At 45.1% G+C, this 27,583-nt stretch overlaps 1 protein-coding gene, 1 long non-coding RNA gene and 1 other non-coding gene across 6 annotated transcripts in view; 1 reads left to right on the forward strand and 2 right to left on the reverse strand.

Moving 5' to 3' along the window:
* The window catches only part of abca2 (ATP-binding cassette, sub-family A (ABC1), member 2), a 592,651-nt gene that overhangs the window by 70,301 nt on the left and 494,767 nt on the right, over positions 1-27,583 (reverse strand). For all 3 annotated transcript variants that reach the window (XM_070862856.1, XM_070862855.1, XM_070862857.1), the window contains exons 31-33: positions 27,123-27,336; positions 9,343-9,448; positions 4,003-4,114 (exon numbers count right to left, since the gene is read on the reverse strand). In XM_070862856.1, coding sequence (XP_070718957.1) covers positions 4,003-4,114; positions 9,343-9,448; positions 27,123-27,336 — 432 coding nt within the window. The remainder of the gene's footprint in view (positions 1-4,002; positions 4,115-9,342; positions 9,449-27,122; positions 27,337-27,583) is intronic.
* On the forward strand, positions 155-27,340 carry LOC139232523 (uncharacterized). 2 transcript variants are annotated; one of them, XR_011588022.1, is made up of 3 exons: positions 155-227; positions 24,151-24,286; positions 27,083-27,340. It is a non-coding gene; the product is annotated as an uncharacterized lncRNA (long non-coding RNA). The 2 variants fall into 2 exon arrangements; XR_011588023.1 differs by lacking the exon at positions 155-227 and adding an exon at positions 368-390.
* trnav-aac (transfer RNA valine (anticodon AAC)) lies at positions 15,487-15,559 on the reverse strand. The gene has a single exon. It is a non-coding gene; the product is annotated as a tRNA-Val (tRNA).

A 27,583-nucleotide genomic window follows, 5' to 3' on the forward strand; every position in this document is an offset into this window, starting at 1 on the left:
GCCAATAGATGGCACTGTTACACGCTTTTTCAACAGTTGAATGTCGCATCATTCAGTATGTGGACACGAGGCTTTTGAAACAGAACAAACATCCAAGTTCTTCTGCAAATCCCAAAGCCACTTTTATATAAAATAGCTCATAGACGACTTGATGCAACAGTCCATAGCAGCAGTAGCCATTAAAGGACAACGGAACCTCGTTTACTGATGTTTCCTACATTAGAACAGTGAGTACACTTCATAAACTACTTCATTGGCTTTGGGACGTCCTGGGGCAGTGCCAGGTGCTATATAAATGCAAGTATTTATTTTTCCTTCTCCATAACCATGCAGGATCAGAAAGATTCTCCTTGCAGGTTCAGGACTTATAATCAGCTTCTCAAACTGAAAGTGAGTATCATCGCTGTGATTAATACTACTGCCAATGGTCGTGGATGGTTAATGAAGGCAGGGTAAACATTAATAACTCTAAAGCAGTGACAAGATAGGTTGTGGTTTTTCTCCGATACGGAATGTTCTAGTTAACTATTACGCCGAATGCATATTTAGTTGCACCGGTGAGTAGAGGTCCTACATGTGACTCTCTAAATCCTGGTAAATCTTCACAAGGAATCAAGTTACTGGAAGTCTGAGGGTGAAATACCTGAACCAGGAGACAGCCAAAAAATAATCAGTATTGAAGAAAAACAAAATGTGGTTCTTCCTTTGATAATCTCTTCAATCTAATCCTCATGAAAACAGATCTCCTGCAACATTGTTCACGTCCCGATCTTTCTGCTCATCTTCATAAACAACTGGATGTAAAATTGCTACTGAGTGTCAAGGGGCATTGCACTGTAGCACAGAAATCTGGATCATAGAATCATAGAAGTTTGCAGCATAGAAGGAGGCCATTTTTGCCCATGCCGGCCAACAAGAGGCTATCCAGCCTAATCCCACTTTCCAGCTCTAGGTCCGTAGCCCTGCAGGTTACGGCACTTCAAGTGCATATCCAAGTACTTTTTAAATGTGGCGAGGGTTTCTGCCTCTACCACCCTTTCAGGCAGTGAGTTCCAGACCCCCACAACCCTCTGCGTGAAGAAATCTCCCCTCAAATTCCCTCTAAACCTTCCACCAATACTTTAAATTTATACCCCCTGGTTGTTGACCCCTCTGCAAAGAGAAATAGGCCCTTTCTATCCATTATATCTAGGCCCCTCATAATTTTATACACCTAAATGAGGACTCCCCTCAGCCTCCTCTGTTCCAATGAAAACAAATCCAGCCTATCCAATCTGTCCTCATAGCTTAGATTCGCCACTCCCGACAACATCCTCGTAAATCTCCTCTGTACCCTCTCCAGTGCAATCATGTCCTTCCTGTAATGCGGTGACCAGAACTGCACGCAGTATTCCAGCTGTGGCCTATGCAGTGTTTTATACAGTTCAAGCATCACCTCCCTGCTCTTGTATTCTATGCCTCGACTAATAAAGGCAAGCATTCCGTATGCCTTCTTAACCATCTTATTTACCTGGCCTGCTATTTTTAGGGATCTGTGGACTGGATCTTCAAGCAGACTGCTGAGGGAAAGTTCCAACTGTTGAGGAGGTGCTGGTCTCAAATGAAGAGTGAAAGACAACACCAGACTCTGCTGTGCAGTTTATGATAGCAGAATGATACCGGGGTTTAAAGGGTTAATTTACGAGGACCGATTGCACATACTTGGCATGTAGTCCCTCAAGCGGCGAAAGTTGAGGGGTGATCTAATCGAGGTGTTAAAAATGACAAAGGGGTTCACTAGGGTAAATACAGAGAAACTATTTCCTCTATAGTGGGGAAATCCAGAACAATCTTAAAATTAGATCGAGGCCATTCAGGAGTGCAGTTAGGAAGCACTTTTGAACACAAAAGATAGTGGATATCTGTCACTCTCTAACCCAAAAGCCTGCGGATGCTGGATCAATTAAAATTTTCACGGCTGAGATCGATAGATTTTCGTTCAGCAAAGTCTTCAAGAGATTATGGAGCAAAGGCGGGTAAAATGGAGTTGAGATACAGTTCAGCCATATTCTAATTGAATGGCAGCACAGAATTGAGGGGCTGAATATCCTTACTGCAGTCCTAGCGCAACCTCAATTTAACAGCATCCATAACAATGAAACACCTCATTGTGTGAACTGGGTACTGCAATCTCCCACATCCATTTTCCCAGGAAGCGGACTGACGAAATCTCTAGTGAGGCAAGGCCATCTATAAACCTGCCAAGATTTGCACATAATGGCCCGTAATTTGCGATCAGCGGTGAAGCAAAGCCGTTCGCTGCCGGCGCCAAAGTAAGCTTCCCGCAAAGATCTCATTATGTTAGTGGCAAGAAGTTAATGGGGATCCCCTAGTGCAAGCTGCTTTCACGTCAACAAGCTGTCTTAGCTGCCAATCACAATGCAAAATTCTCACAGACCCGGAAGTGAAGAAGCTCCTTTTATTCTAACTTTTTTTAAATGTTAGAGAGCAAAACAAAGATTGGGGCTCTCACATGGAGAAAAGGTAAACCTGAAATAATGAGCAAACTTTAAAATAAATAATGTTTTTAAAGTATTTTAAAAATGTTAAATTTTTTTTTTTAAATGGATAAATCTGGCATTCCGCACAATTAAAGTTAGTTATCCAGGCCCATAATGTTTATCTAACTTTTAATGGGGTATTTAATAACGATCTTACCGCCGAAAAGCCAAAGTTTTTGCCAGTTTCAGATTTCCCTGATTGCCAGCTAGTGTTGGAACAGTGAATGACTGATCTAGTTGAAGTTGCAGGTTCACAGCACAGATCATGTTTCAAAGGGGTAATAACAGCGAACGCTGTTAGTTCATTGTTATTCACTGCACATTCTGGGCCAATGTGTGCCCAATAGACATGACAGCTTTTAAATATGAAGCCTCGGGATTCCCATTTCAGGTGCGATGAACAGACGGACGGTAAGTGCAAGACCTTTTAGACACATATACGCAGATACTTACAGGAAGGAGAGAGGGTAATTGAATGGTAAGTCTCCTTCTACCTGAAATGTTTCCAAACTGCTCTGCACAACTGAACATCTTACAACTGTGGTTTTAGTCATTTTTTAAATATTTTCCTCGACTGGAAATGTAATTTACTGTGGAGAAGTAAAAAATGCCTGCATAGTTCAACATGAAGCGTTGACAACAGTCACCGGAATTTATTTATGTTCAATAGTTGACACATAAATGGGAAACTTCACCACTGAGAACTAATTCAGTCATTCATAACCAAGGTTCTATCACATGAAGATATTGAAATCTTTTATCCATGTACAAATTGTATGAATATCAGTTGGATACATTAATGTTTGGCGATCATCTGTACTCAACGGGAGGAATGCCAGCACTGTAGAACAGGAAACTCTCATTTCAGGATCCATGGGTCTGCAGTAAGTCAGCTATAGAGTAAAAATCCCTTGGTTCTCCACAACAATGTATCTTAGTCCAACTTGCTGCTGCATCGGCAGGATATGTTTAGGTTTTACATAACCATCACCTGAGTGAGGTTGCCAGTTTAGTGTCAATCAACATGATCTGTGCTATGAACCTGCAATCATCAACGAGGTAAAGGCTGCTCTAATTCATTTCAGTTGCAGCTATCTGACATGGAAGGCCTTCAATTTAGGTTTTATTCAGAGTCAGGTTCCAGAGATGAAGGGGCAATTTGCTAACCTGCTGGTCACAGAAAATTCTATATTTGTATTAAATCTGTGCACAATTCAACTAAACGCAACAAATGCAAAAGACAATTATGGAATCACAAGAGCTTGAAGAAATTCAATTGTACCATATCTGGAGCTGCACGATTTGACTGCTGAAATCAGTGGCTGTACCAATATTGACTAAATATTCAATTTCATTAGTTGGTCACCAGTACCATCAATAGGAAGAGACAGCAGTGATTTGCTTCTGAGTGCAGAGGGACTTTTGTTTCAAAGGGTTTCCCCGACTGAATCTTGGGGCTTACCGTATCCTGCGGGGTTGCCCTTGCTCTTGGGTAGGTTGGCTCGGAGAATGGCATTGTTCAGGGTATTCAGGTAGGTTGGCATGCTATGATAACCCTTGTTGTTGTAAAACGCCTACAGAAGTAAAAGGAAAAAAGTGCTAAGTGTTAGCTAAATGCTCAGCTTTATGTTTGTTTTAATGTCAGATTACATTTTACTTCCAAAACTTATCTTCTTCAGCTGTCGCCCTTCTGACAGAGGGCAATGAGGGAGGATGAAACAGTTCCAATGTTCATGACTTTGCCAATAGTTACAGGCAAATCAGACCTCCTTCGACCAGTGAGGTCAGTTAGTAAGGATCACATCATCTCCCTCCTACCCTGAGCCCGGAATCCTCGACTCCCCAATAAATCAGAAATCTGCCAATTAACGTAACAATATTTCAGCTTTGTCAGCAGTAATATTTTTAGTTGGCAGCATGTTTCATAAATTAACTCCAAGTGTGAAGGAATTGCTCCTTAATGCCTGTGCTTCGAGCCAATTTTACGCTTAGAGCAGCACAAAATCCTGATGCACAGTAACTGATGCACAGCAAGTCCAATACCAGGGCTCCACCAAGACTCATACAATCAAGTGGAGCAGCGCTGTGTCAGCTCCAGTTGAACTAACCTCACCCTCGAGAAACATATCCACATCATAATGTACATTTGAAACCATCTTATTCACTCAGTGCTGCTATCCCTATCTTTACACGGGCTGCTCTGGCTCCCTGTGAGACTTGGAGGTGCCACCGCATCCTACATGGACAGAGGCCCTGCTATGTGGTTAACACCTGTTTTCTTGTGTACATCTGGCAGCATGTCAAGTTCGGCGGGAAGGCCGAGTGCCACCGATTGCATCGAGTGTAACCGTGCTACGCCGAGTAAGCCATGTCATTTAATGGGCCACATCCACATGGCCCAAGTAAATAAAGAAAGGGCATTTGCCAAGATTGAATGAGTGGCTTTTTCGGCTTGTAATCATGTATCTCTGCACTGGTTCAACAAAAGCATTTCTTTCTTCAACCAGAACATATGTACTCTTGGCTGCTTTCCATAAATCAGTGACTAAATCCCTTAGGTCTTTCTATCATCTTCACACCTATTTTTTGAAAGCAAAATTACACTAAAACTTCAGTCCAGATTTTGCGATCAGTTTCATCCGAACAAAATGGTGATGAATTGGCGCAAACCAAGCAGAAGTTGGGGTGTGGAACTATTATGCTGGTTTCTTTGCCCACTTAAAGCCCCATAAAAGTTTTGCTGACATTTCTGATGCCAGTGGCATCCAGCTGTTTTTAAATTTAAATGAGGACCCAATGATGTATTAAATCCTTTGCACAATTTCCAGACTTGCCCCAACAGGTTATTCCTGTTTTGTCAATCTGCTGGGGCCTGACCTTTCGATGGTAGTACTTTAAAGAGCTCTGCTTAAATGCTGCATGGAAAATCTTCACCCCATTTGTTAACATCTTATTCTTGTCACTTAGTACCTTCATGGCAACTGTTGAGCGTTCTTTCGTGTTTCCAACCTGATAAATAGTAGCATGAAGAAACCATTGTCGTGTTAAAGCAGAGTTTCAGGAGCCAGAATAGATTTAGAGATGCCCTGCAATATAGCCCAAAGGCGGCTTCAAGGATCAACAACAACCTGTATTTATATAGCGCCTTTAACATAGTGAAACGTCCCAAGGTGCTTCACAGGAGTATTATGAGACAAAACTTTTTGTCACCGAGCCACATAAGAAATTAGGACAGGCTTGGTCAAAGAGGTAGGTTTTAAGGTGCATCTTGAAGGAGGAAAGAGAGGTAGAGAGGCAGAGAGGTAGAGAGGCGGAGAGGTTTACGCAGGGAGTTCCAGAGCTTAGGGCCTAGGCAACCGAAGGCACAGTCACCGATGGTTGAGCGATTATAATTGTAAAGTCCTGTCCCCTTAGTACAGAGTCACACGAGGCACATAGTGAAGTCAAGGTCACTCAGGACTTGCACCTTTATTACACAGCTCTCGAATGCCACACTTGCCTGAGACCTGTCCTTATATACCTGTATGGGACAGGTATCCAGTATCTCCTGCAAGTGCACCCCGGGTGGTAAGGTATGCTGGTGGTTACAGGTCACATCTTATTACAGTCATGTATAGCTTGGTAAGATACAGTTGTGTACAGTAGTGTGAGATACATGACAATAATCAAGTTAGAGTGCTGCACCCCATATAACTGCATCCTGTAAAGTGGCCTCAACGTGGAGGATCTAGAGTAGGAGAACTCCAGATACAGCAAGGGGACCACCATGAGGAACAGGAGGAGACTGATGAGGCTGCAGACCAGAACCTGATGCTGGCTGAGAGCCATCGAGCAAACCCTCACACAGGAGTCCTCTTAATTTGGAGATGTGCCCATGGCATTAACAGTCCTGTTTTTAAGCATCGTTCAAGGGAACGCGAGCAGTAACCTTGCTAACAGTGATGATCTGCTGACCATCAGTATTGTTGTATGTAAATAGCTGGACCAAGCTTGCAACACATTTTGAACAAATTGCTGCCATCTATTTTTCTCTATGAACACCTCACCTCTCATGTGCCATAAAGTTAATGTTGTTCTATTATGAAAATCATTACAAAAAATTTAATTTCTACCATACAGTTTTCTTCCTCATGATCCACCTCTGTTGACTTCAATATGTTGTACTTGCTCTGCAGTTCCTTATCTTCATATCAAAATGATTTCTATACGTTCTATATTTCTATTCCTACTTTTCCTTACAACCTAAATTTCCAGTTTCTTTTCCATTCATATATTGGCGCTTGAACTTTACACATTTTTTACTCTCTCTACTTATTCAGGTCCTTAAAATTGCCCTTTGTGAAATTCTCATCCTCTCCATTTCATCGAAGTGCTAGTGAGCCGAGACAGTGAGCGTTGGTGAGCTAAGTGAAGCATCAAACCATTCCTTGACAAACAGCCACACATCTGGACACTCCAATCACTGGGCAGCATTCAGGAGCAGCACCTCCTGCTGACATTTTCTCTCCCTGCCCTAAATACACGAAGGGGTGTGTAAGTTCTGTTCGGCTAAATCAACAAATATGTGTAAAACCATGCTTTATTTATCCCAGTATGAGAAGTCTTTGGGCACAGAACTATCAATTAAGAACGATCCAAAGCACAATGGAGGGAACTCCTGCATTCCATGTTAATGGGCACTGACATCAGCTACGACTTGTGCTACCCAGGACCTGCTAATGCTGACACTGTAAATCAAATGTTATTTTTAATGGCTCGACGATTACAGTTAATGACTACGTCTGCGAACTTGCATTCTTTGACGGGTATCTGCCAGTCCCCAGCAACAAGTTAATCATTGTCCTAAAAGGACAATAATTTGGTTAGCTATGCATCAAAGTTCCTGGGGCATCCAACAACTAAGAAGAAATTTTTGTTTGAACTTCAAACAGAATTCTGTATCTTCTCTCCCCACAGGCAAAGACAAAAGTAAGCTGCTTTCGGAAAGCTGTTTAAATTTGCCACAATTAGCCCAGTAAAAATTTTAATGGAAGATATCACCGCTATTTTAACCCCTTACTCCCCCCACCCCACCTCATGACGGACAGGAAAGGGTCAGGCGAGGGGGTTACAATCTTTAAAATCGCGATCCTGTCGCCATACTATTCACAACGGTGATTCAGGTTCTGGCCGAGACTCTCACTAAAGGCAGGTCGCGGCCTACTTAACATGCAAGAGTCACAGCCCAATGACACCACTGGTGCCACAACGTAATATTAACATCAAGTCAGGAGGGGTCCTGCGGTCTCCGATGCCCGGCAGCAGAACCAGTGTGGGAGGAGCCGACTGGCTGGAAAAGGCCAAGTTAAGTTTCAGACATTTGCCACTGTTTGAACTCCTTATGGGCCAAGAGTACTCTCCCCACCCCCAGGCCCCTCAAGAGGTCCTTGGGCCACACCAGCCCCCAGAATTTCTCCAAACGTGCTGGAGCCCTCCCCCTGCCGATCTCCAATTGGCTCCACACCTGACTGCTCACAGGTCCCTGGCTGCGGCCTCCTCCTGCCAAATTCCCGCTCCCACCTGCCAGCCAAGTTGTGAGGAGGACACAAAAAATCTGCATGGGGATATAGACAGGCTAAGTGAGTAAGCAAACAGTTGGCAGATGGAGTATAATGTGGGAAGGTGTGAGGTTATCCACTTTGGCAGGAAAAATCAAAGAGCAAATTATTATTTAAATGGAGTGAGATTACAAAGTGCTGCAGTACAGAGGGATCTGGGGGTCCTTGTGCATCTGACACAAAAAGTTAGTATGCAGGTACAGCAATTAATTAGGAAGGCAAATGGAATGTTGGCCTTTATTGCAAGGGGGATAGAGTATAAAAGCAGAGAAGTCTTACTATAACTGTACAGGGTATTGGTGAGACCACACCTAGAGTACTGTGTACAGTTTTAGTCTCCTTATTTAAGGAGGGATACACTTGCATTGTAGGCATTTCAGAGAGGGTTCACTAGGTTGATTCCTGAGATGAAGGGGTTGACTTATGAAGAAAGGTTGAGCAGGTTGGGCCTATACTAATTGGAGTTTAGAAGAGTGAGAGGTGATCTTATTGAAACATGCAAGATACTCAGGGGCCTCGACAAGGTAGATGCAGTGAGGATATTTCCCCTCGTAGGGGATTTTAGAACTAGGGGACATAGTTTTAGAATAAGGGGTTGCCCATTTAGAACTGAGACGAGGAAGAATTTCTTCTCTCAGAAGAGACGTAAATCTGTGGACCTCTCTGCCCCAACAGGGGAGGCTGGGTCATTGAATATATTTAAGGTGGAGATAGATAGATTTTTGAACCATAAGGGAGTGAAAGGTTATGGGGAGCGGGCAGGGAAGTGGAGCTGAGCCCATGATCAGATCGGCCATGATCTTATTAAATGGCGGAGTAGGCTCGAGCGGCCAAATGACCTACTCCTGCTCCTATTTCTTTTGTCCTTATGGATTTGGCCAGGTGTTGGGCGGGACTCCAGGAACTTTTATTTAATTGCGGCCATGCCGTTCAGCTCGGCAGAGCCGCCAGGTCCCTGAACTCTCTGCCTGCCCCACCCACTATCGAACTCCCACATGAAAACCCAGGCTATAATATAAAAATGGTGTAACTTAAATCAGGATGGTGCCTGTTTCTGTAACTCTAGAACATTGGTCCACACACTACTGCAAACAAATTTAAATTTATATGTATTCTTACTGCGGTTAAGATACCTCAGTTTGTTACATAAGTCAACATTATTGCAACATATATCAATAACCTGAGAAAAGAATCCTTTGCCCTACCTGCGCAGTTCTTCTTACTGCAATCTTCCGCACCATTGGAGCAGCCTTTGTACTGAAGGATGCTGGGATAGACTTGAGTACGTTCCCAAATGTCAGCCCTCCATACCTGAGAAAATCAGAATATATTGAACAACAACTTGTCATTCCCTGCATGAACAAGGCAATTACTGGCTTCAACAAATGCAAAAGCAAAATAATGCGGATGCCGGAAATCTGAAATGAAAACAGAAAATGCTGGAAATACTCCGGGTCAGGCGGCATCTGTGGAGAGAGGAACAGAGTTAACGGCCCGAATTTTCTCAAAGATGGCGGGCTGGGGGCGTGGGACCTCTGAGGCAGGCGGGAAGCCCGGGAGGTCGGATTTACGCGCAGGCACTGCTAACTTTAATGGCAGGGTCTGATTTGAATTCGAGGCTTCGGATTCCCGCCCGCAGCCATCGAAGACTGGCTGCAGGCGAGTACGCTTCAGAAGCAAGGGGCCGGTCGGATCATGGGAGAGGGGTCGGCAGTCGGTCGGGGGGGGGGAGAGGATCAGTGCTGGCCATCGGAGAATCATGGCTGGCCTCAACATCATCTTTGGGGGTGGGGGCGGGTGAAAAGAGAGGTCTTGTGGGGAGATCTCAGATTGCAGGGTGTGGGTTAGGCAGGGACCTGGATCTAGGAGGTAGGTATAAAGCCACTTACCTCCTGGATCCAGCAGTCCTCAGTTCAAGTGCCGGATTTCACGGAAGGGACAAAAAGAGGCTTTCAGCCTTATTACAATATTTAAATTGAGGTAACGCCCTCTGGGAGCAATTTGGTTGCCGCTTCCCGTCCCGCCTCCAGCAAAACCAGAAATGGACAAGCTGGAGGCGGGAGCAGGTTGGGAATCCCATTTTTAACACTAACTGACCCCACTATTCAAACTCAACCATTACTTTAGGGAAAAAATCCGGCCAACGTTTCAGGTCGATGACCTTTTGTCAGAACTGGAAAAAGTTAGAGACGTAACAGATTTTAAGTAAGTACAGAGGCAGGGAAAGGGGGGCAGGAGAGGAAAGAACAAAAGGGAAGGTCTGTGATAGGGTGGAAGGCAGGAGTGATTAAATGACAAAAGGTATGATAGTATAAAGCAAAAGGAGATGGTAATGGGACAATTATTGGCTTCTCCCCATTCAGTACACACAAAGACTATTGGTGTGCAAGAGCTGATGGATCTCATGCTTCAAGATGATCAGAGATTCAGTAGTAAAAATACTTATTTATTTATAGTATTCTGTGTCATGGATTCTGTTAAAAATGTAAACTTGTATTTACTCTGTATAGCCACCAGAGGGCTCATCCACTGGAGTCCCAAAGGATCCCATAATCCCTTGGGAGCACAGGTATTTAAGGAGGCCTCACAGGTTGGAGCGGCACTCTGGAGACCTGCAATAAAAGACTAAGGTCACACTTGACTTTGAGCTCACAGTGTTCAGTCTGACTCTTTCTCCATACATAAAAACTGGCAACGAGATACAGATAAGCGAACCCAAAGATGCAGAGAACAGTGGGCATCCTGGAGAAATTCTTGGAGCGAGATGATCGGGAAACTTTTGTGGAGCGACTCGATCAATACTTTGTGGCCAATGAGCTAGATGGGGAAGAGAACACTGCCAAACGAAGGGAAATCCTCCTCACCGTCTGTGGGGCACCAACGTATGGCCTCATGAAGAATCTGCTTACTCCAGCGAAACCCACGGAGAAATCGTATGATGATTTGTGCACACTGGTCCGAGAGCATTTGAACCCGAAAGAAAACGTTCTGATGGCGAGGTACCGGTTCTACACCAACAAAAGGTTTGAAGGCCAGGAAGTGGCGAGTTATGTCGCCGAGCTTAGACGCCTTGCTGGACATTGCGAATTTGAAGGATATTTGGAGCACATGCTCAGTGACGTTTTCGTACTTGGCATTGGCCATGAAACCATACTTCTCAAACTTTTGACTGTAGAGACCCCAACCTTGAGTAAGGCCATAGCGATAGCCCAGGCGTTCATTGCCACCAGTGACAGTACTATGCAAATCTCTCAGCACACAAGTGCAGCTACAAGTACTGTGAACAAATTGATGTTGTTTTCGAATTGCAACGTACAGGGCAGGTCACACATGCCTGCAGCTGCACGTCTGCAGATGTCTCAGAATCCACCATCAAGGGTGATTGAATGCAAGGCCATTAACACCTTGTTGGCACTGTGGGGGTGATCATCGTTTCCATTCATGACGATTCAAAGGGTATGTTTGTAAGGGCTGTGGAACAATGGGACACCTCCAACATATGTGCAGGTGAGCGGCTAATCCTGTTAAACCTGCAAACCACCATGTTGCAGAGGAGGACAGATCCACGGAGGATCACGACGAACCAGAGCCTCAGACCGAGGAGGCAGAGGTACATGGGGTGCACACATTCACCATGAATTGTCCCCCGATAATTTTGAATGTTGAACTAAATGGACTCCCGGTGTCAATGGAACTGGACACGGGCGCAAGCCAGTCCACCATGGGCAAAAAGACTTTCGAAAGACTGTGGTGCAACAAGGCCTCAAGGCCAGTCTTAACTCCAATTCGTATGAAACTAAGAACTTACACGAATGAACTGAATTCCGTAACTGGCAGTGCTACCATATAGGTCTCCTACGATGGAACGGTGCACAAGCTACCACTCTGGGTGGTATTGGGCGATGGTCCCACGCTGCTCGGCAGGAGCTGACTGGGAAAGATACGCTGGAACTGGGACGACGTCCGAGCGCTACTGCCTGCTGACGACACTTCGTGTGCCCAGGTCTTAAACAAGTTCCCTTCGCTGTTCGAACCAGGCATTGGGAAATTCTAAGGAGCAAAAGTGAAGATCGACCTAATTCCAGGGGCATGATCTATCCATCTCAAGGCGAGAGCAGTATCGTGCATGATGAGAGAAAGGGTAGAGATCGAGCTAGACCGGCTGTAACGAGAGGGCATCATTTCACCGATCGAGGTCAACGAGTGGGCCAGCCCGATCATTCCTGTCTTCAAGGGAAACGACACCGTCAGAATCTGTGGCGATTAGAAAGTAACTATCAATCGTTTCTCTCTGCAGGACCAATACCCACTACCAAAGGCCGACAACCTCTTTGCAACGCTGGCGGGAGGAAAGGCGTTCACGAAGCTGGATTTGACTTCAGCCTACATGACACAGGAACTGGAGGAATCATCGAAGGGCCTCACCTGCATCAACACGTACAAAGGTCTTTTTATTTATAACCGATGCCCATTGGAATTCGATCAGCGGTGGCGATATTCCAGAGAAACATGGAAAGCTTACTGAAGTTGGTCCCGCACACCGTGGTCTTCCAGGACGATATCTTGGTCACAGGTCGGAACACAGTCGAGCATCTGCAGAACCTGGAGGAGGTTCCTAGTCGACTCAACCGCGTGGGGCTCAGGTTAAAACGCTCGAAGTGCATTTTCCTGTCACCTGAAATGGAGTTCTTGGGAGGGAGGATTGTGGTGGACGGCATCAGGCCCACCAATGTGAAGGAGGTGGTAACTGAGAATGCGCCTAGGCCACATAACGTGACGGAGCTGCGTTCGTTTCTGGGACTGCTGAACTACTTTGGTAGCTTCTTACCGGGTCTCAGCACACTGTTAGAACCTACTAAGAAAAGGGGACGAATAGGTTTGGGGCAAAAAACAAGAAAATGCCTTTGTAAAAGCAAGAAAATTGTTATGCTCAAACAAATTGCTTGTGTTGTATGATCCATGTAAGCGTTTGGTACTTGCATGTGATTTCAGGAATCTGCAACCGGTTGCTTATGCATCCAGGAGTCTGTCTAAGGGTGAGAGAGCCTACATCATGATTGAGAAAGAAGCGTTAGCATGTGTCTACGGGGTAAAGAAAATGCATTAATACCTGTTTGGGCTAAAATTCGAATTGAAAACTGACCATAAGTCACTCATATCCCTATTTTCCGAGAGTAAAAGGATAAATACAAACGCACCGGCCCGCATCCAGAGATGGGCGCTCACGTTGTCTGCATAAAACTACGCCATCCGCCACAGGACAGGCACAGAAAACTGCACCGATGCTCTCAGTAGGCTGCCATTGCCCACCACGTGGGTGGAAATGGCACAGCCTGCAGATTTAGCCATGGTTATGGAAGCATTCGAGAGTGAGCAATCACCCGTCACTGCCCAGCAAATCAAAACCTGGACGAGCCAGGACCTCTTATTATCCCTAGTCAAAAGCTGTGAACTTCACGGGAGCTGGTCCAGCGTCCCAGTGGAAATGCAGGAAGAGATAAAGCCGTTCCAGCGGCATAAAGATGAAATATCTATACAGGCAGACTGCCTTCTGTGGGGTAATCGTGTAGTGGTTCCCAAGAAGGGCAGAGACACCTTCATCAATGACCTCCACAGTACCCACCCTGGCATCGTAATGATGAAAGCGATAGCCAGATCCCATGTGTGGTGGCCCGGTATCGATTCGGACTTAAGAGTCCTGCGTGCACAAATGTAATACATGCTCACATTCAAGCAATGTACCCAGGGAGGCGCCGTGAAGTTTATGGTCTTGGTCCTCCAAACCGTGGTCCAGGGTCCATGTCGACTATGCAGGCCCGTTCTTGGGTAAACTGTTCCTTGTGGTGTAGATGCATACTCCAAGTGGATTGAATGTGAGATAATGTTGGCTAGCACATCTGCTGCCACTACTGCGGGCTATGTTTGCCACACACGGCCTACCCAATGTCCTGGTGAGCAACAACAGGCAATGTTTTACCAGTGCGGAGTTCAAAGAATTCATGACCCGTAACAGGATCAAACATGTCACATCTGCCCCGTTTAAACCAGCGTCCAATGGTCAGGCAGAGAGAGCAGTGCAAACCATCAAGCAAGGCTTGAAGAGGGTAACTGAAGGCTCGCTGCAGACTCGCCGATCCAAAGTCCTGCTTAGCTACCGCACGAGATCCCACTCGCTCACTGGGATCCCACCTGCTGAACTGCTCATGAAAAGAGCACTTAAGACTCGGCTCTCGTTAGTTCACCCCGATCTACATGAACAGGTAGAGAGCAGGCATCTTCAACAAAGTACATACCATGATAGCGCAAATGTGTCACGCGAGATTGAAATCAATGATCCTGTATTTGTATTGAATTATGGACAAGGTCCAAAGTGGCTTCCCGGCACTGTCATGGCCAAAGAGGGTAGCAGGGTATTTCGGGTCAAACTTTCAAATGGACTCATTCACCGGAAACACTTGGACCAAATCAAACTCAGATTCACGGACTATCCTGAGCAACCCACCTTGGACCCTACCTTTTTGGATCCCCCAATATACACACCAGTGGCAACTGGCACCACGATTGACCACGAAGCAGAATCCATTATCCACAGCAGCCCAGCAGGACCTAACACACCAGGCAGCCCAGCAAGGCCAGCTGCACAGCAGCCCAGCGAAGGCCCAACAAATGATTCAACAACACCAGCTTTCACACAGAGACGACCAACCAGGGCAAGAAGGGCCCCAGATCGACTCACATTGTAAATCGTTGCACTATTGACTTTGGGGGGGGGGGGGGGGGGGGAGTGTTGTTATATATGTAAACTTGTATTTACTCTGTACAGCCACCAGAGGGCTCATCTCCTGGAGTCCCAAGGGATCCCATAATCCCTTGGGAGCACAGGTATTTAAGGAGGCCTCACAGCTTGGAGAGGCACTCTGGAGACCTGCAATAAAAGACTGTCACATTTTACTTTGAGCTCACGGTATTCAGTCTGACTCTTTCTCCATACATGACAGATTCTTTGCTTAAGAATTCACAGCTACACATTTTCTGTAAAGAACTAGCTGGTTTATTAGCAAAGGTTTAACAATCACACTGAACACTACCAGTTGATCCACCAGGCTCACAACTCTTTTTGGGGACAAAAAGTAAACATTAAATCACGTGCCCCCCGATCTGGGGGACACCCCAAACATTTCCCAAGGCCCTTTTTTTTTTGTATTTTCTGTAGTTTTTTTTGTGCTTTTTTTTGTACTCTAAAACCATAATTTACAAGTGCCCCCTATAAAAGGGGAGGGGGACACTAAAGAGTTTTATGTGGTTACTGTTCGGTGTATGGGGAGCTTTGGTTTGAACCGCGGCAAAAATGTTCCTGCCCGGTTTCAAACCGGGCACCTTTCGCGTGTTAGGCGAACGTGATAACCACTATACTACGGAAACGCTGTGTTCCACCAGGCTCACAACTGCACACTTCGTGGACAACCTGAACTCAATTAACCGGGGTTTCATTGAGTCTTGTGAACATCACGTGACTGGTAAAGCCACTCACAGTGCAACAACTCCACAAGCCTGTGAGCATGCTGATAAGTGTATACACTGCGCTCTTCTTACCACTTAATGAAATGTTTCTAAGCTCACTCTCATTCTTCAATCTTAAGTCACACTGGTTGTTGTCAGAAAGTTCTTCCCGCATTGGGTTAAACACAAAATTCTTCCCATGGATAGTAAAGATTTAGGGAATAATATGGGCACCTGCTCCTCAATAACCCAGACAAATGAATCAATTACCAGGACAAAAATAGTTCCATTCAATCCCTGATCACCAGTTTATTTAAGTTTCCAATTAACATTGTCCTGACCAATATTTATCTTTCAATCAACATTACTACTAAAAACAGATTATGTGGTCATCATCACATTGGTGTTTGTGGAGATTGCTGTGCACAAATTGGCTGCCGCATTTCCTATATTACAATAATGACTGCGGCCGCGATTTCACCACCCGTGGCGAGTTGGGTGTGGCCAGTATCAGTGGCGTGTGGGAAACCCGCTCCTGGCTCCAGCCTGCCCTCTCGAAACAATCTTCTGTTGACTGGGCTTATTAAGGCCGCCCTGCGAGATTCCTGGCCAATTAACAGGCAGCGGGTCTGATGATGTCATTTGATGACACGTCATCAGCCAGTTTCCTTAAAGGGACCATGCCCACATTCATTTGATAGTTGTGCTGTCAGTGTTCTGCAGCATTAAGATGTTGCAAACACTGAAACATTGCACAGAGGTGCAGGGCTGCACCCAGGCTCTCCCATCACTCCCTCCAGATGCTTATGGAGGGAGTCACAGCACACAGGGAGATCCTCTTCCCTTCCAATGGGCGGAAAGGCACTCCCCAAGACACCAACGCAGCCTGGCTGCACATTGCTCAGGAGGGCACAAGCAGGGATGTCGTCGGGCCGACCAGGCTGCAGTGGCGCGAACATTTCAATGATCTCAGTAGATCACGAAATGTTACTGCAAAGCTACACTCATCCTCATCCTGCTGTGCCACTCATCACATCTCCATCACTCTGCCTTCCTTACCCTACCCCTGCACATGCTTACTCACACCAACTTACCTTGCACCTCCACCCATCCCCTCTCTCTATCTACATTATCACATCTCTATCTCACTAGCCACCCCTCACACTCACCCTCATCCTCGTCCAAACATACCAATTAACAATACACTTGGGTGTTTTATGCAATGTTCATGTAAAGTTTATGTTGATCTGTTGTCAAACATTGAAATCTTTATTTTCAACACTTTGCATTCTTGGACAGATTTGTGGGCACCTTTGGAAGTGGCTTAGTGAGTTGTAGTGAATGGTCAGACATTGGGTCGGGTTCAGGTGAGAGGAAATTTAAAAAGTCAAAGAGAAAGGAGAAGGCAATTGAGCAGGGTAGTGGTGGGGGAAATGATAACCAGAGTGTGACAGGAAGGGACAGAACGTATAAAAATAAGAGTTTATCAGAAAGTGAGGTCAAAGCAGGGAAAAATGGTAAAAAGACAAAATTAAAAGCTCTTTATCTGAATGCTTGCAACATTCGTAACAAGATAGATGAGTTGATAGCACAAATAGATATAAATGGATATGATCTGATAGCCATTAAAGAGACGTGGTTGCAAGGTGACCAAGGCTGGGAACTAAATATTCAGGGGTATTTGACAATTTGGAAGGATAGACAGAAATGAAAAGGAGGTGAGGTAGCTCTGTTAATAAAGGATGAGATTAGTGCAGTAGTAAGCAATGATATTGGCTCAGAAGATTAAGATGTAGAATCAGTTTGGGTGGAGATAAGAAATAATGGCCTCAAGTTTTGTGCCGCGGCGAAAACGGCGCGAGCTAGGTGCCTGTTTTTCGCGCCGAAAACTGCACCTAAAAAAAAATCCGATATTCTCGAGCTCCTTGGAGCTTGATGTCTGCTTGGCGCGGCGCGCTCTTAGCAGCAGGGGGCGGAGCCTAACACTCGCGCCGATTTTCTAAGCAGCAGGGGGCGGGTACAATTTAAATGAGCCTTCGTGGTGCCGGCAACCCTGTGTGTGCGCGTTGGAGCGTGCGGGCACGCGCAGTCTCACACAAACATTGGCACTCGGCCATTTTTAAAAATACTGCAGAAAAAGTAAAGATTTGTTTCTTGGACCCCTGCAAAGGCTTGCGATTTAATTTTTTTTGATATTTCTGTGTGTGAGGGAGTGCTTTTAGCAGCACTGCTGAATAAATCACCCGTTGAAATCAGTGAGTTCAGCTTTTCACTGCTAAACTTGCAGAACCGGTGCTGCATTGGTGCATGCAAATTAAGGACTGTGTGTTTGGAAAAATAAGAGTGCCAATTCAATTTTGCAATGGATCAACGTCCACCAAGAACAAAGAATTTCTTGCATGAGGAAGTGGAGATATTAGTCAACGTAATTGAGCAGAGATGGCAGGAGCTAGATACCAGCAACAGAGGTCACATAAAAGTGCCACCAAAAGAAATGAAGAAACGCTGGAACCAAGTTGCAGAAGATTACTGCGCAGTGGTGCATACCAGGAGATCTGGAAGTCAGTGTATAAAGAAATGGCATGACCTTGGTCAAGTAGTTAGTGTAAGTAATATTTCTCATTTTTAATTTAATCGTAATTGTAACCTGGCTATCTGTATGTCCCACCTTGCAGACTGACACATTCTGTAAAAAGTTATATTTTACTCTTTGCAGAAGAAATTGGCCCACAACAAAAGGGAGGCAACTTGGACAGGAGGAGGCGTGCCCACAATCTGTATCCACTGACACCCTTGGAACAGAGGGTAGCTGCTATGATGAGTCGTACATGGAGTAAAGCAATCGGTACAGCACAAGCTGGGCCCGCACGCAAGGAAGAGGGTAAGTCCTGAAAATGCATCATGGCCCTTTAAATCAACCTGCTGCCTGGCCTGCTATGTGTGAGAGTACTCATGCCACCCACCCGGCCCCCTCCCTTGCTGTTAAGCATTTGACTGTTCTGATGTATTTTGCAGAACATGATGATGATGATGATGCTGCTGCTGCCAACCCTGAGGATCCTGAGGGTACAGAACAAGAACCAGTACAACCAGCTGCGGACGATCCAGACTGGATGATGGCAGCGATGACTGAAATGTCTGCAGGGGAGAGCTTCCAATTTAATGTTTATGAGCCCCCATCAAAGGGCATCAAAGTTTCAACCCCTAGCATAGGTCTTGGTTCCACCTTCCATGGTTTCGCTTCCGATGTTGCGGGTCCCAGTGGTGCTGCTGGTATAATGCAGCATTCTACAGTCAGTGCACTATCATCCCAGCCTGCGCCTCCCTCTCGCATAGGTTCTGGTTCCACCGACTATGGTTTTGATTCCGATGCTTCGGGTCCCAGTATTGCTGCTGATATCATGGAGCAGTTTACACCCATTCGTCCAACATCCCAGCCCACGGCTCGCACTTGAGTGCTGTCGTCTGGAACACCGAGCGTCCTACCGTTCCAGCCCGAGCCTCTCCCTCTAGTTCTGCCGTCTGCAACACAGAGCATCCCACCATTCCAGCCCGAGCCTCTCCCTCCAGTTCAGCCGTCTGGAACATAGAGCGTCCCACAGTCCCAGCCTGCGCCTCCCTGTGTAGTGGTGCCACTTGCAACACCGAGCATCCCACCGTCCGTGCCCTCTCCTCCCAGTGCAGTGGTGCCACAAGGCAGACCCAGGCAGAGGAGAAGGAGATTGGAGACACACTCTCCTGAGATACAGCGTGCAACAGATGCGACTCAGGTTGTGGCATTGGGTATGGAGACCAATGAGCTTACCCGATCACTCATCAGTGGCGTCAGTGCAGTAGGTGAAGAGTTGACGGTCCTGACGGGAGAAATAGCAGTAATGACACGGGAACTTAGGGAGGGAATGTCCGAGGGAGTGCAATCGACGGCACAGGCCGTCAGGGAGGGCATGCAAATTACGGCACAGGCCTCAGGGAGGGCATGCAAGTGTCGGCCAGGGAGGGCCTGGTTGAGGTAGCTGCTGCAATAAGGGCACACAGCCCAGCCAATCAAATGACACCCCCATGAGGAAGTGAACATTCACTGAGATGTGGATGAGACATGGTTGCAGCCTTTCTTTGCTGCTTTTGTTCTTGTTCTTGTTCTTGATGTAGCTGTAGTAGCGTTTTTCAAATTGAAATTGTTTTGTAAGTTTTGTAACTTTACAACTTATAAGGGATCTTATGGTTTTCAAGTGATCTTATAGTGTAAATGCTCTCACATTCTGTAAATTATTTAATTTTGCATCTAAAAAGTGATCTTGAAGTGTAAGTGATCTTAGAGTGTAAAATTTTTCACATAGAAAGTGTTTTGTAACTTTTGTAACTTTACAAGTTTATAAGTGATCTTAAAGTTTTTAAATGATCTTCAAGAGTCATATTAAAAAGTATAGTTTGATACAACAAATATTTTATTAGAGTGACGTTAACTTTTCAATAAAATATTTTTTCATTAAAACTGTTTCAACACAACGTAGGAACAACTGCAAAGAATAAACATGTCCATATGCAAAAGTGGTCGCAGAGCCCTCAGGCATCAGTAGTTGAAGCATTCACGGATGAGCTGCTGCGCAAGTCTCGAGCAATCGTTAAAGAGGCACGATGGACGGCCCTCCTCCGACCTCGTGCTCCGGCATCAGGCACTTGCATGCTTTCCTGATTGTCGTTATCATCCACATCCTGGTCTTCCGTAATACTATCATCATGCACTGGACCCTCACGTCGGTCTTCGGGTTCCAGTACCAGCTCCTGCTGCCTCATGATGGCTAAATTATGAAGCATGCAGCACACAACAGTGAAGTGACCGACAATCTGAGGAGAGTATTGCAACTGTCCTCCGGAATGGTCCAGGCATCGGAATCACTGTTTCAATATGCCAATGGTCCTCTCAATGATGCTGCGCGTCGCAGTGTGCGCCAGGTTGTATTGACGGTCAGCTTCTGTCCGTGTCACGCGTATGGGCGTCATGAGCCAGGTGGTCAGGCCGTAACCTTTGTCTCCCAGTAGCCAGCTCTGCCCTTCTGGCTGCTGCTCAAACATGTCAGATAGAACGCTGTCGCGTAGGATGAACGCATCGTGGGTGCTGCCAGGGTATCTCGCATCGACTGACATGATGCGCTGCTTGTCGTCACACACGAGCTGCACATTGATAGAGTGGAAACCGTTCCTATTTCAGTACTGCTCAGATTCCTCCACGGGTGCTCGCAAGGCTATGTGGGTACAATCAATGCAGCCCTGTACCTTTGGGAAGCTGGCAATCCTGAAGAAGCCCACAGCCCTCTCATGGATCGCTTGTGCGGTCATTGGGAAATTGATGAAGTCATTCCTTCGCACATAAAGTGCAGCCGTGACCTAGTAAATACAGCCATGTAATGCACGTTGAGAGATGGCACACACATCTCCAGTTGTAGCCTGAAAAGATCCCGAGGCATAGAAAGAAAGTGCAGCTGTTACCTTCACTTCAACAGACAAGGCAGTTGTCCTTCTGCTTCTGGGCTGCAAATCTGCTCTCACCATATCACAGATCTCAGTGACAACTTCTCTGCGAAAACGCAGCCTTTTCACACAATCAGCCTCGCTCATGTCCAGGTACGAGCGCCTGGTTCGATATTGTCGACGTGGGTAAGGTCTCCTGCCCATCAACCTACGGGCTACGACGTTCCTGGTGCGGTGAGCTCTAATCAATTCTCTCCAATGCAGTGAATTGATCGCAAACCATTGCATAATATGTGGTGTTGACAATGCAGCACCCATTCTGCTAATTTAAATATAAAACTGTCGATGTGGCTGCCTCTCCCTGTCCAAATGGCCTCAGTCCCCCTCACAGCTCGAAGGCTGCTGCTGTATCTTTGGCTGCCGGCCAGCCACTGACGCCGCTGATATCTCATGGCCGAACGGCCTCAGGTCTGTCCGGTGCTGCTTCTTCGCGGCCAGCCACGAAGAGAATGAAGGCCTGCCTCAAGCACTGCAGCTCAGCTCGAAGCTTGCTGCCGCTGCCGTCGAGACACTGACGCCACACCCCTGCCTGTCTCTAACATGAAAGGCCTGCCTGAAGCACTTTCACACAGGTAGGAACATGGTTTATTTAATCTTTTCTTTGCTTATAAATGTTTATTCAGGTTGGATTTATTTGTATAATATTTGTATAAGTATAACTAAGGATTAATTGTAGAATTTAATGACTTTCCTTCCCCCCCTCCCCCCCCCACCTCGTTCCCTACGCCTAATTTGTAACCTACGCCTGATTTTCTAAAGTATAGACAAGGTTTTTTCGAGCGTACAAAAATCTTCACTTACTCCATTCTAAGTTAGTTTGGAGTAAGTTTTCACTCACGAAACTTTGAAATCAGGCGTAAGTGGCCCCCTTTTGAAAATAAAATCCTGTTCCAAAGTGAAACTGTTCTGACTAGAACTGGAGCAAACTAAATGTGGAGAATTTCGATTTCTAAGATACTCCGTTCTACACCAGTTGCTCCTAAAAATCAGGAGCAAATCATGTGGAAACTTGGGGCCAATAAGTGGACGAAATCACTGATAAGTGTAGTCTATAGGTCCCCTAACAGTAGCTACGCTGTTGGACAGAGTATAAATCAATAAATAATGGAGGCTTGTAAAAAAGGTATGGCAATAATCATAGGCGATTTTAATCTTCATATTGATTGGACAAATCAAATTGGCAAAGGTAGCCTTGAGGAAGAGTTCAAGGATGATTTCCTTGAACAGTACATTGTGGAACCAACCAGGGAGCAGGCTATCTTAGATCTGGTACTGTGTAATGAGACAGAATTAATAAATGATCTAATAGTAAAAGATCCTCTAGGAAAGAGTGATCATAGCATGGTTGAATTTCAAATTCAGTTGGAGGCTGAGAAAGTTGGGTCTCAAACCAGTGTCCAGTTCTTAAATAAAGGCAATGACAAAGGTATGAAGGCAGAGTTCGCTAAAGTGGACTGGGAAAATAGATTAAAGAGTCAGCCTCCACAGCTCTCTGGGGCAGAGAATTCCACAGATTTACAACCCTCAGAGAAGAAATTCCTCCTTATCTCAGGTTTAAATGGGCGACCCCTTATTCTGAAACTATGCCCCCTAGTTGTAGATTCCCCCACAAGGGGAAATACCCTCTCTGCATCTATCTTGTCGAGCCCCCTCAGTAGCTGCTCCTATAAGCATCCCTGCAATGCCCAAGCCATTCCTTTCACACTCATCACCATTGTGGAGTCTACCCTTATACGAATATAAGAAATAGGAGCAGGAGTAGGCCATTTGGTCCCTCGAGCCTGCTCCGCGATTCAATAAGATCATGGCATATCTGATCTTGGGCTCGGCTCCACTTCCCCGCCCGTTCCCCATAACCCTTCACGCCCTTATAGCTCAAAAATCTGTCATCTCCACCTTAAATATATTCAATGCCCCAGCCTCCACAGCTCTCCGGCGCAGAGTATTCCACAGATTTACAACCCTCATAGAAGAAATTCCTCCTTATCTCAGTTTTAAATGGGCGACCCCTTATTCTGAAACTATGCCCCCCTAGTTCTAGATTCCTCCACAAGGGGAAACATCCTCTCTGCATCTACCTTGTCGAGCCCCCTCAGTATCTTATATGTTTCAATAAGATCATCTCTCATTATTCTAAACTCCAATGAGTATAGGCCCAACCTTTCTTCATAAATCAATCTCTTCCTCTCAGGAGGCAACCTAGTGAACCTTCTCTGAACAGCCTCCAATGCAAGTAAATCCCTCCTTAAATAAGGAGACCAAATCTGTGCGCAGTACTCTAGGTGTGGCCTCACCAATACCCTGTACTGGTAATCACTAGGTAATCTGTTTTTGATGGTATTAATCAAAGAGAAATATTGGCCAAAACACCATGAGAACACGCCTTGGGATCATTACTATCCCCGAGCTGGGCTTTGGTTTAATATATTAACCGAAAGATAACAACTTCAGAAATGTAATACTGTATTGCAGTGAAATGTCAACATAGATAATGTGCTCAATTCCTGCAGTGAGACTTGAACCCACAACCTTCTGATTCAGAGGCGTGAGTGCTGCCCACTGAGCTAAACTGACACCAAGATAACTCTGAAACCGAAGCTCGGCTTGAATATATGGCCACAAAGGGAAATCATTGAAGTTTCCTATCCATCAGGGACACAGAGCACGTTTGGCACCAGCCAAGTATTAGATCTTTATCTATCTCATCACCTCTCCTTGCAGGTGTCGAGCATTATTAAATGAAATAAAATTAAATACCTATGTTGTTCAAAAATCGGAGCCCCAAGAGATAGAAGTTTGTACTTGCTGCATTCTTTCCAAATCAAATCTCTTCGCAGAGAATCCCAGCGAAGAGTAACAGTAGCAACAAATTGAGTAACGTCACCATATTAGTGTCTCTTTAAGAAAAATATTGAGATATATTTTCACTTGACAGTGGAAAAATGATGATTAAGATTTTCCTCTGCTCTGTGCCTGGGTAATAGGAGAAAAAACAGATGGAAATAGGAGAAGGACCTGACCTGAATTCGAGAATACGGGAGGGAAGCATTATAATCATGAGCAATTGTCGAGCAGCAATACAAAGAATAATCAGATCTCACTAGAATGAGACCTATTCAGGTACGAGTAAAAGCAGAGTACTGTACTGATGCATTTTTCCTGAATTAACTTATTCCAATTGGTAAAAGTCTTTAAAACACAGTTAAATTATACGTTTTTTTTTAAAAAGGCTGCACAATATACAATAGATACAAGCCTTCTTTTCTCATTATTTCAAATCAAATGCTTATTATGGAAAATAATACTATCATTGATGAAGGGTGATACATTTTTGATTTTGGGCAGTTAAATTCAACATCAAGCACTTCCAGGTGAAGTACACGGTGGGATAAAGCTCCACTCTATTTGTTCCATAAATTTGGCTTGTATCCCCTTAGGTGATTGAGGCGTGATCTGATCGATGTATGTAAAATGTTAAAAGGATTTGATAGGGTTGGATATGGAGAAACTATTTCCTCTGGTGGGGGGGGGGGGGGGAAATCAAGGGCAAGGGGACATAATTATAAAATTGGAGCTAGGCTATTCAGGAGGGTAGTTTGGAGCTCCTTCCCTCAAAAGTCTGTGGATGCTGGGCCACCCAGTTTGCAGTGTCCTGACAGCCTGCATTCTAAATGTGTGTCCAATTCATTCTGGACCTCAAACTTATTTAAATTAAGGAATCTCCCCATATTGCACGTGAGGCACCCGAGTTGTGCCCCGGGGCTGGCCTGTAGGGAGGGAGGGGAAAATTTTGCTTCACAGATTAAGATAAAGCCAAACACAAAAGCAAAATATTGCAGATGCTGGAATCTGAAATAAAAACAGAAAATGCTGGAAATCCCATTGGGTCAGGCAGCATCTATGGAGCGAAAAACAGGGCTAACGTTTTGGGTCGATGTCCCTTCGTCAAAACGATTAACCCGAAACGTTAACTCTGCTTTTCTCTCCACAGATGCTGCCTGACTGGCTGAGATTTCCAGCATTTTCTGTTTTTAAGATAAAAGCCACCTTTGCTTTGCACCACATCTTTCTGTAAGCATCCAAGTGCCAATTCACGGGACTTTGTGTCCACGATAAATTAACACCTCCTCTGGAGGCACAGTAAATTGTGTAAATGGGGCACGGAAACAGATTAAGTGAGTGGGGAAAACGGTGGCAGATAGAGATCCACGTGGGGAAGTGTGAGGTCATCCAATTAGGATGCAAGAAAGTCAAATCAGAATATTTTCTTAATCGGAAAAGACTAGAAACCGTGGAGGAACAAAGGGAATTGGGTGTCCATGTACACAAATCACTAAAAGCTGGTGCACAGGTACAAAAATCAATCAAAAAGGCTAGTGGAATGTTGGCCTTTATCTTAAGGAGATTGGAATACACAAATGTGGAAGTGATGCTTCAGTTGCAGAGAGCCTTGGTCAGGCCCAAGCTGGATTACTACACACAGTAAAGCTATATTGGCCTTGGAGTGGGTACAGGACAGATTCATCAGCATCACACCAGAGTTTAAAGGGTTAAATTGTGAGGTAAGGTTGCATACATTTGGATTGTATTTCCTTTGAGTTTAGAAGGTTGAAAGAGGTGATGTAATTGAGGTATTCAAAATGATAAACAGATTTGATAGGGTACACACCCTTTAGGAAGAACATGAAGGTTTTGGAGAGGGTTCAGAAGAGATTTACTAGAATGGTTCCAGGATGAGGGATTACAGTTACGTGGATAGACTGGAGAAGCTGGGGGTTGATCTCCTTAGGCTGAGATTAGTTGGAGGTGTTTAAAATCATGAACGGTTTAGATAGAGTAAATAAGGAGAAACTCTTTCCAGTGGCTGAAGGGTCAATAATGAGAGGGCATAGATTTAAGGTGATTGGAAAAAGAACCAGAGGCAATATGAGAAAAAATTCTCTTACGCAACGAGTGGTTAGGATCTAGAATGCACGGCCTGATAGGGTGATGGAAACAGGTTCAAAAGTAGCTTTCAAAAGGGAGTTTGTAAATACTTGAAGGGGAAAGAAAATGTAGGGATATGAGGAAAGAGTCAGGGAGCAGGACTAACAGGATTACTCTTCGAAAGAGCTGGCACAGATTTGATGTTCTGAGTGGCCTCCTTCTGTGCTGTACTATTATATGATTCTGTGTTACTGAGAAACTATTTCCTTTGCTGGGGGAATCCAGAACTGGGAGTAGGGGGTGTAATAATATTAAAGTTCGAGCTAAGCCATTTGGGAGTGAAATAAGGAAGCACTTTTTCACATAAATGGTTGGGAAATTTTGGGACTCTCTCCCCAGAAAGCTGTGCATGCTGAATTAACTGTCATTTTCAAGACTAAATTCAACAGATTATGATTAGGAAAGAGTATCAAGGGATATGCAGCAAAGGTAAATGGAGTTGAGGTGCAGATTAGCTATGGTCTAAAAGAATGATGGAACAGACTCGATGGGCCAAATGGCCTCCTCCTGTTCCTGTGTTCTTCACACTGCTGGTGCTGACACTGAAGCCCCCAACCCATATGATGCTCCTGGCATGTCCTGCACAACAGAATTCTTTTGAATTATCTAGATGCACTGACCCTGTGCCATGCAAGCAGTTCAACTGGTCTGGATGGAGCAGTGCTATATGTATGTGTGACTTGTTGGGGAGCTTTGGCATCGTGCATCCACATCCACCTGGAACTGTAATGAAACTGCTCAAGTGTATTTCATTGGGAATTCTTGCAATTGGCACTGAGGGTAGATACTCATCTCACCTGTGTGAGCTGGATTCAAACCCATAAATGGGAGGACTGCGTTCTAACTCAACCTTGTCCAAGATACAAGCTGAGTCATTTTACAGGATCAGTCACTGAGCCCAACACATAAACCAACAATCTATTGTTGCAGAAAGATAAATACTCAGATGCACAGCAGCAACTCTACAAACCTATGAAGTCTGAAGCGATCAGAAGTGTGCAGAATGTACTCGGAAACATTGCGGCCTGTAATATCCACCAGAATATCGCCAGTCACTACTTTCTTCTGTGGAGGGTGACCTCCGACTCCACTTGGGCAGGAGAACCCCGTTCCTTGCATTGAGCAGCTGCACCTAACTGGCTCGTGGATGGGGCGTGGAACTGAAGGAGATGATGTAAATGTTTCTGAAAAAGAAACGGTTCAATAAAGTTATCACTTCTTCAAACTGTAGGCACCTGAGCGTCATGTTTAGGAGAGGATATATTCCACCTTTTAAAAATAAAAACATTTAATATGGCTGTTACTGTGCATTAAACTTAAATTCCTATAGGCATCAATAACAACAATAATTTGTACGATATAGCGCCTTTAATGTAGTAAAATGTCCCAAGGCGCTTCACAAGACTGTTATCAAACAAAATTTGACACCAA

The sequence above is a fragment of the Pristiophorus japonicus genome, chromosome 20 (assembly GCF_044704955.1).
Source record: "Pristiophorus japonicus isolate sPriJap1 chromosome 20, sPriJap1.hap1, whole genome shotgun sequence".
NCBI classification, from domain to species: Eukaryota; Metazoa; Chordata; class Chondrichthyes; family Pristiophoridae; genus Pristiophorus; species Pristiophorus japonicus.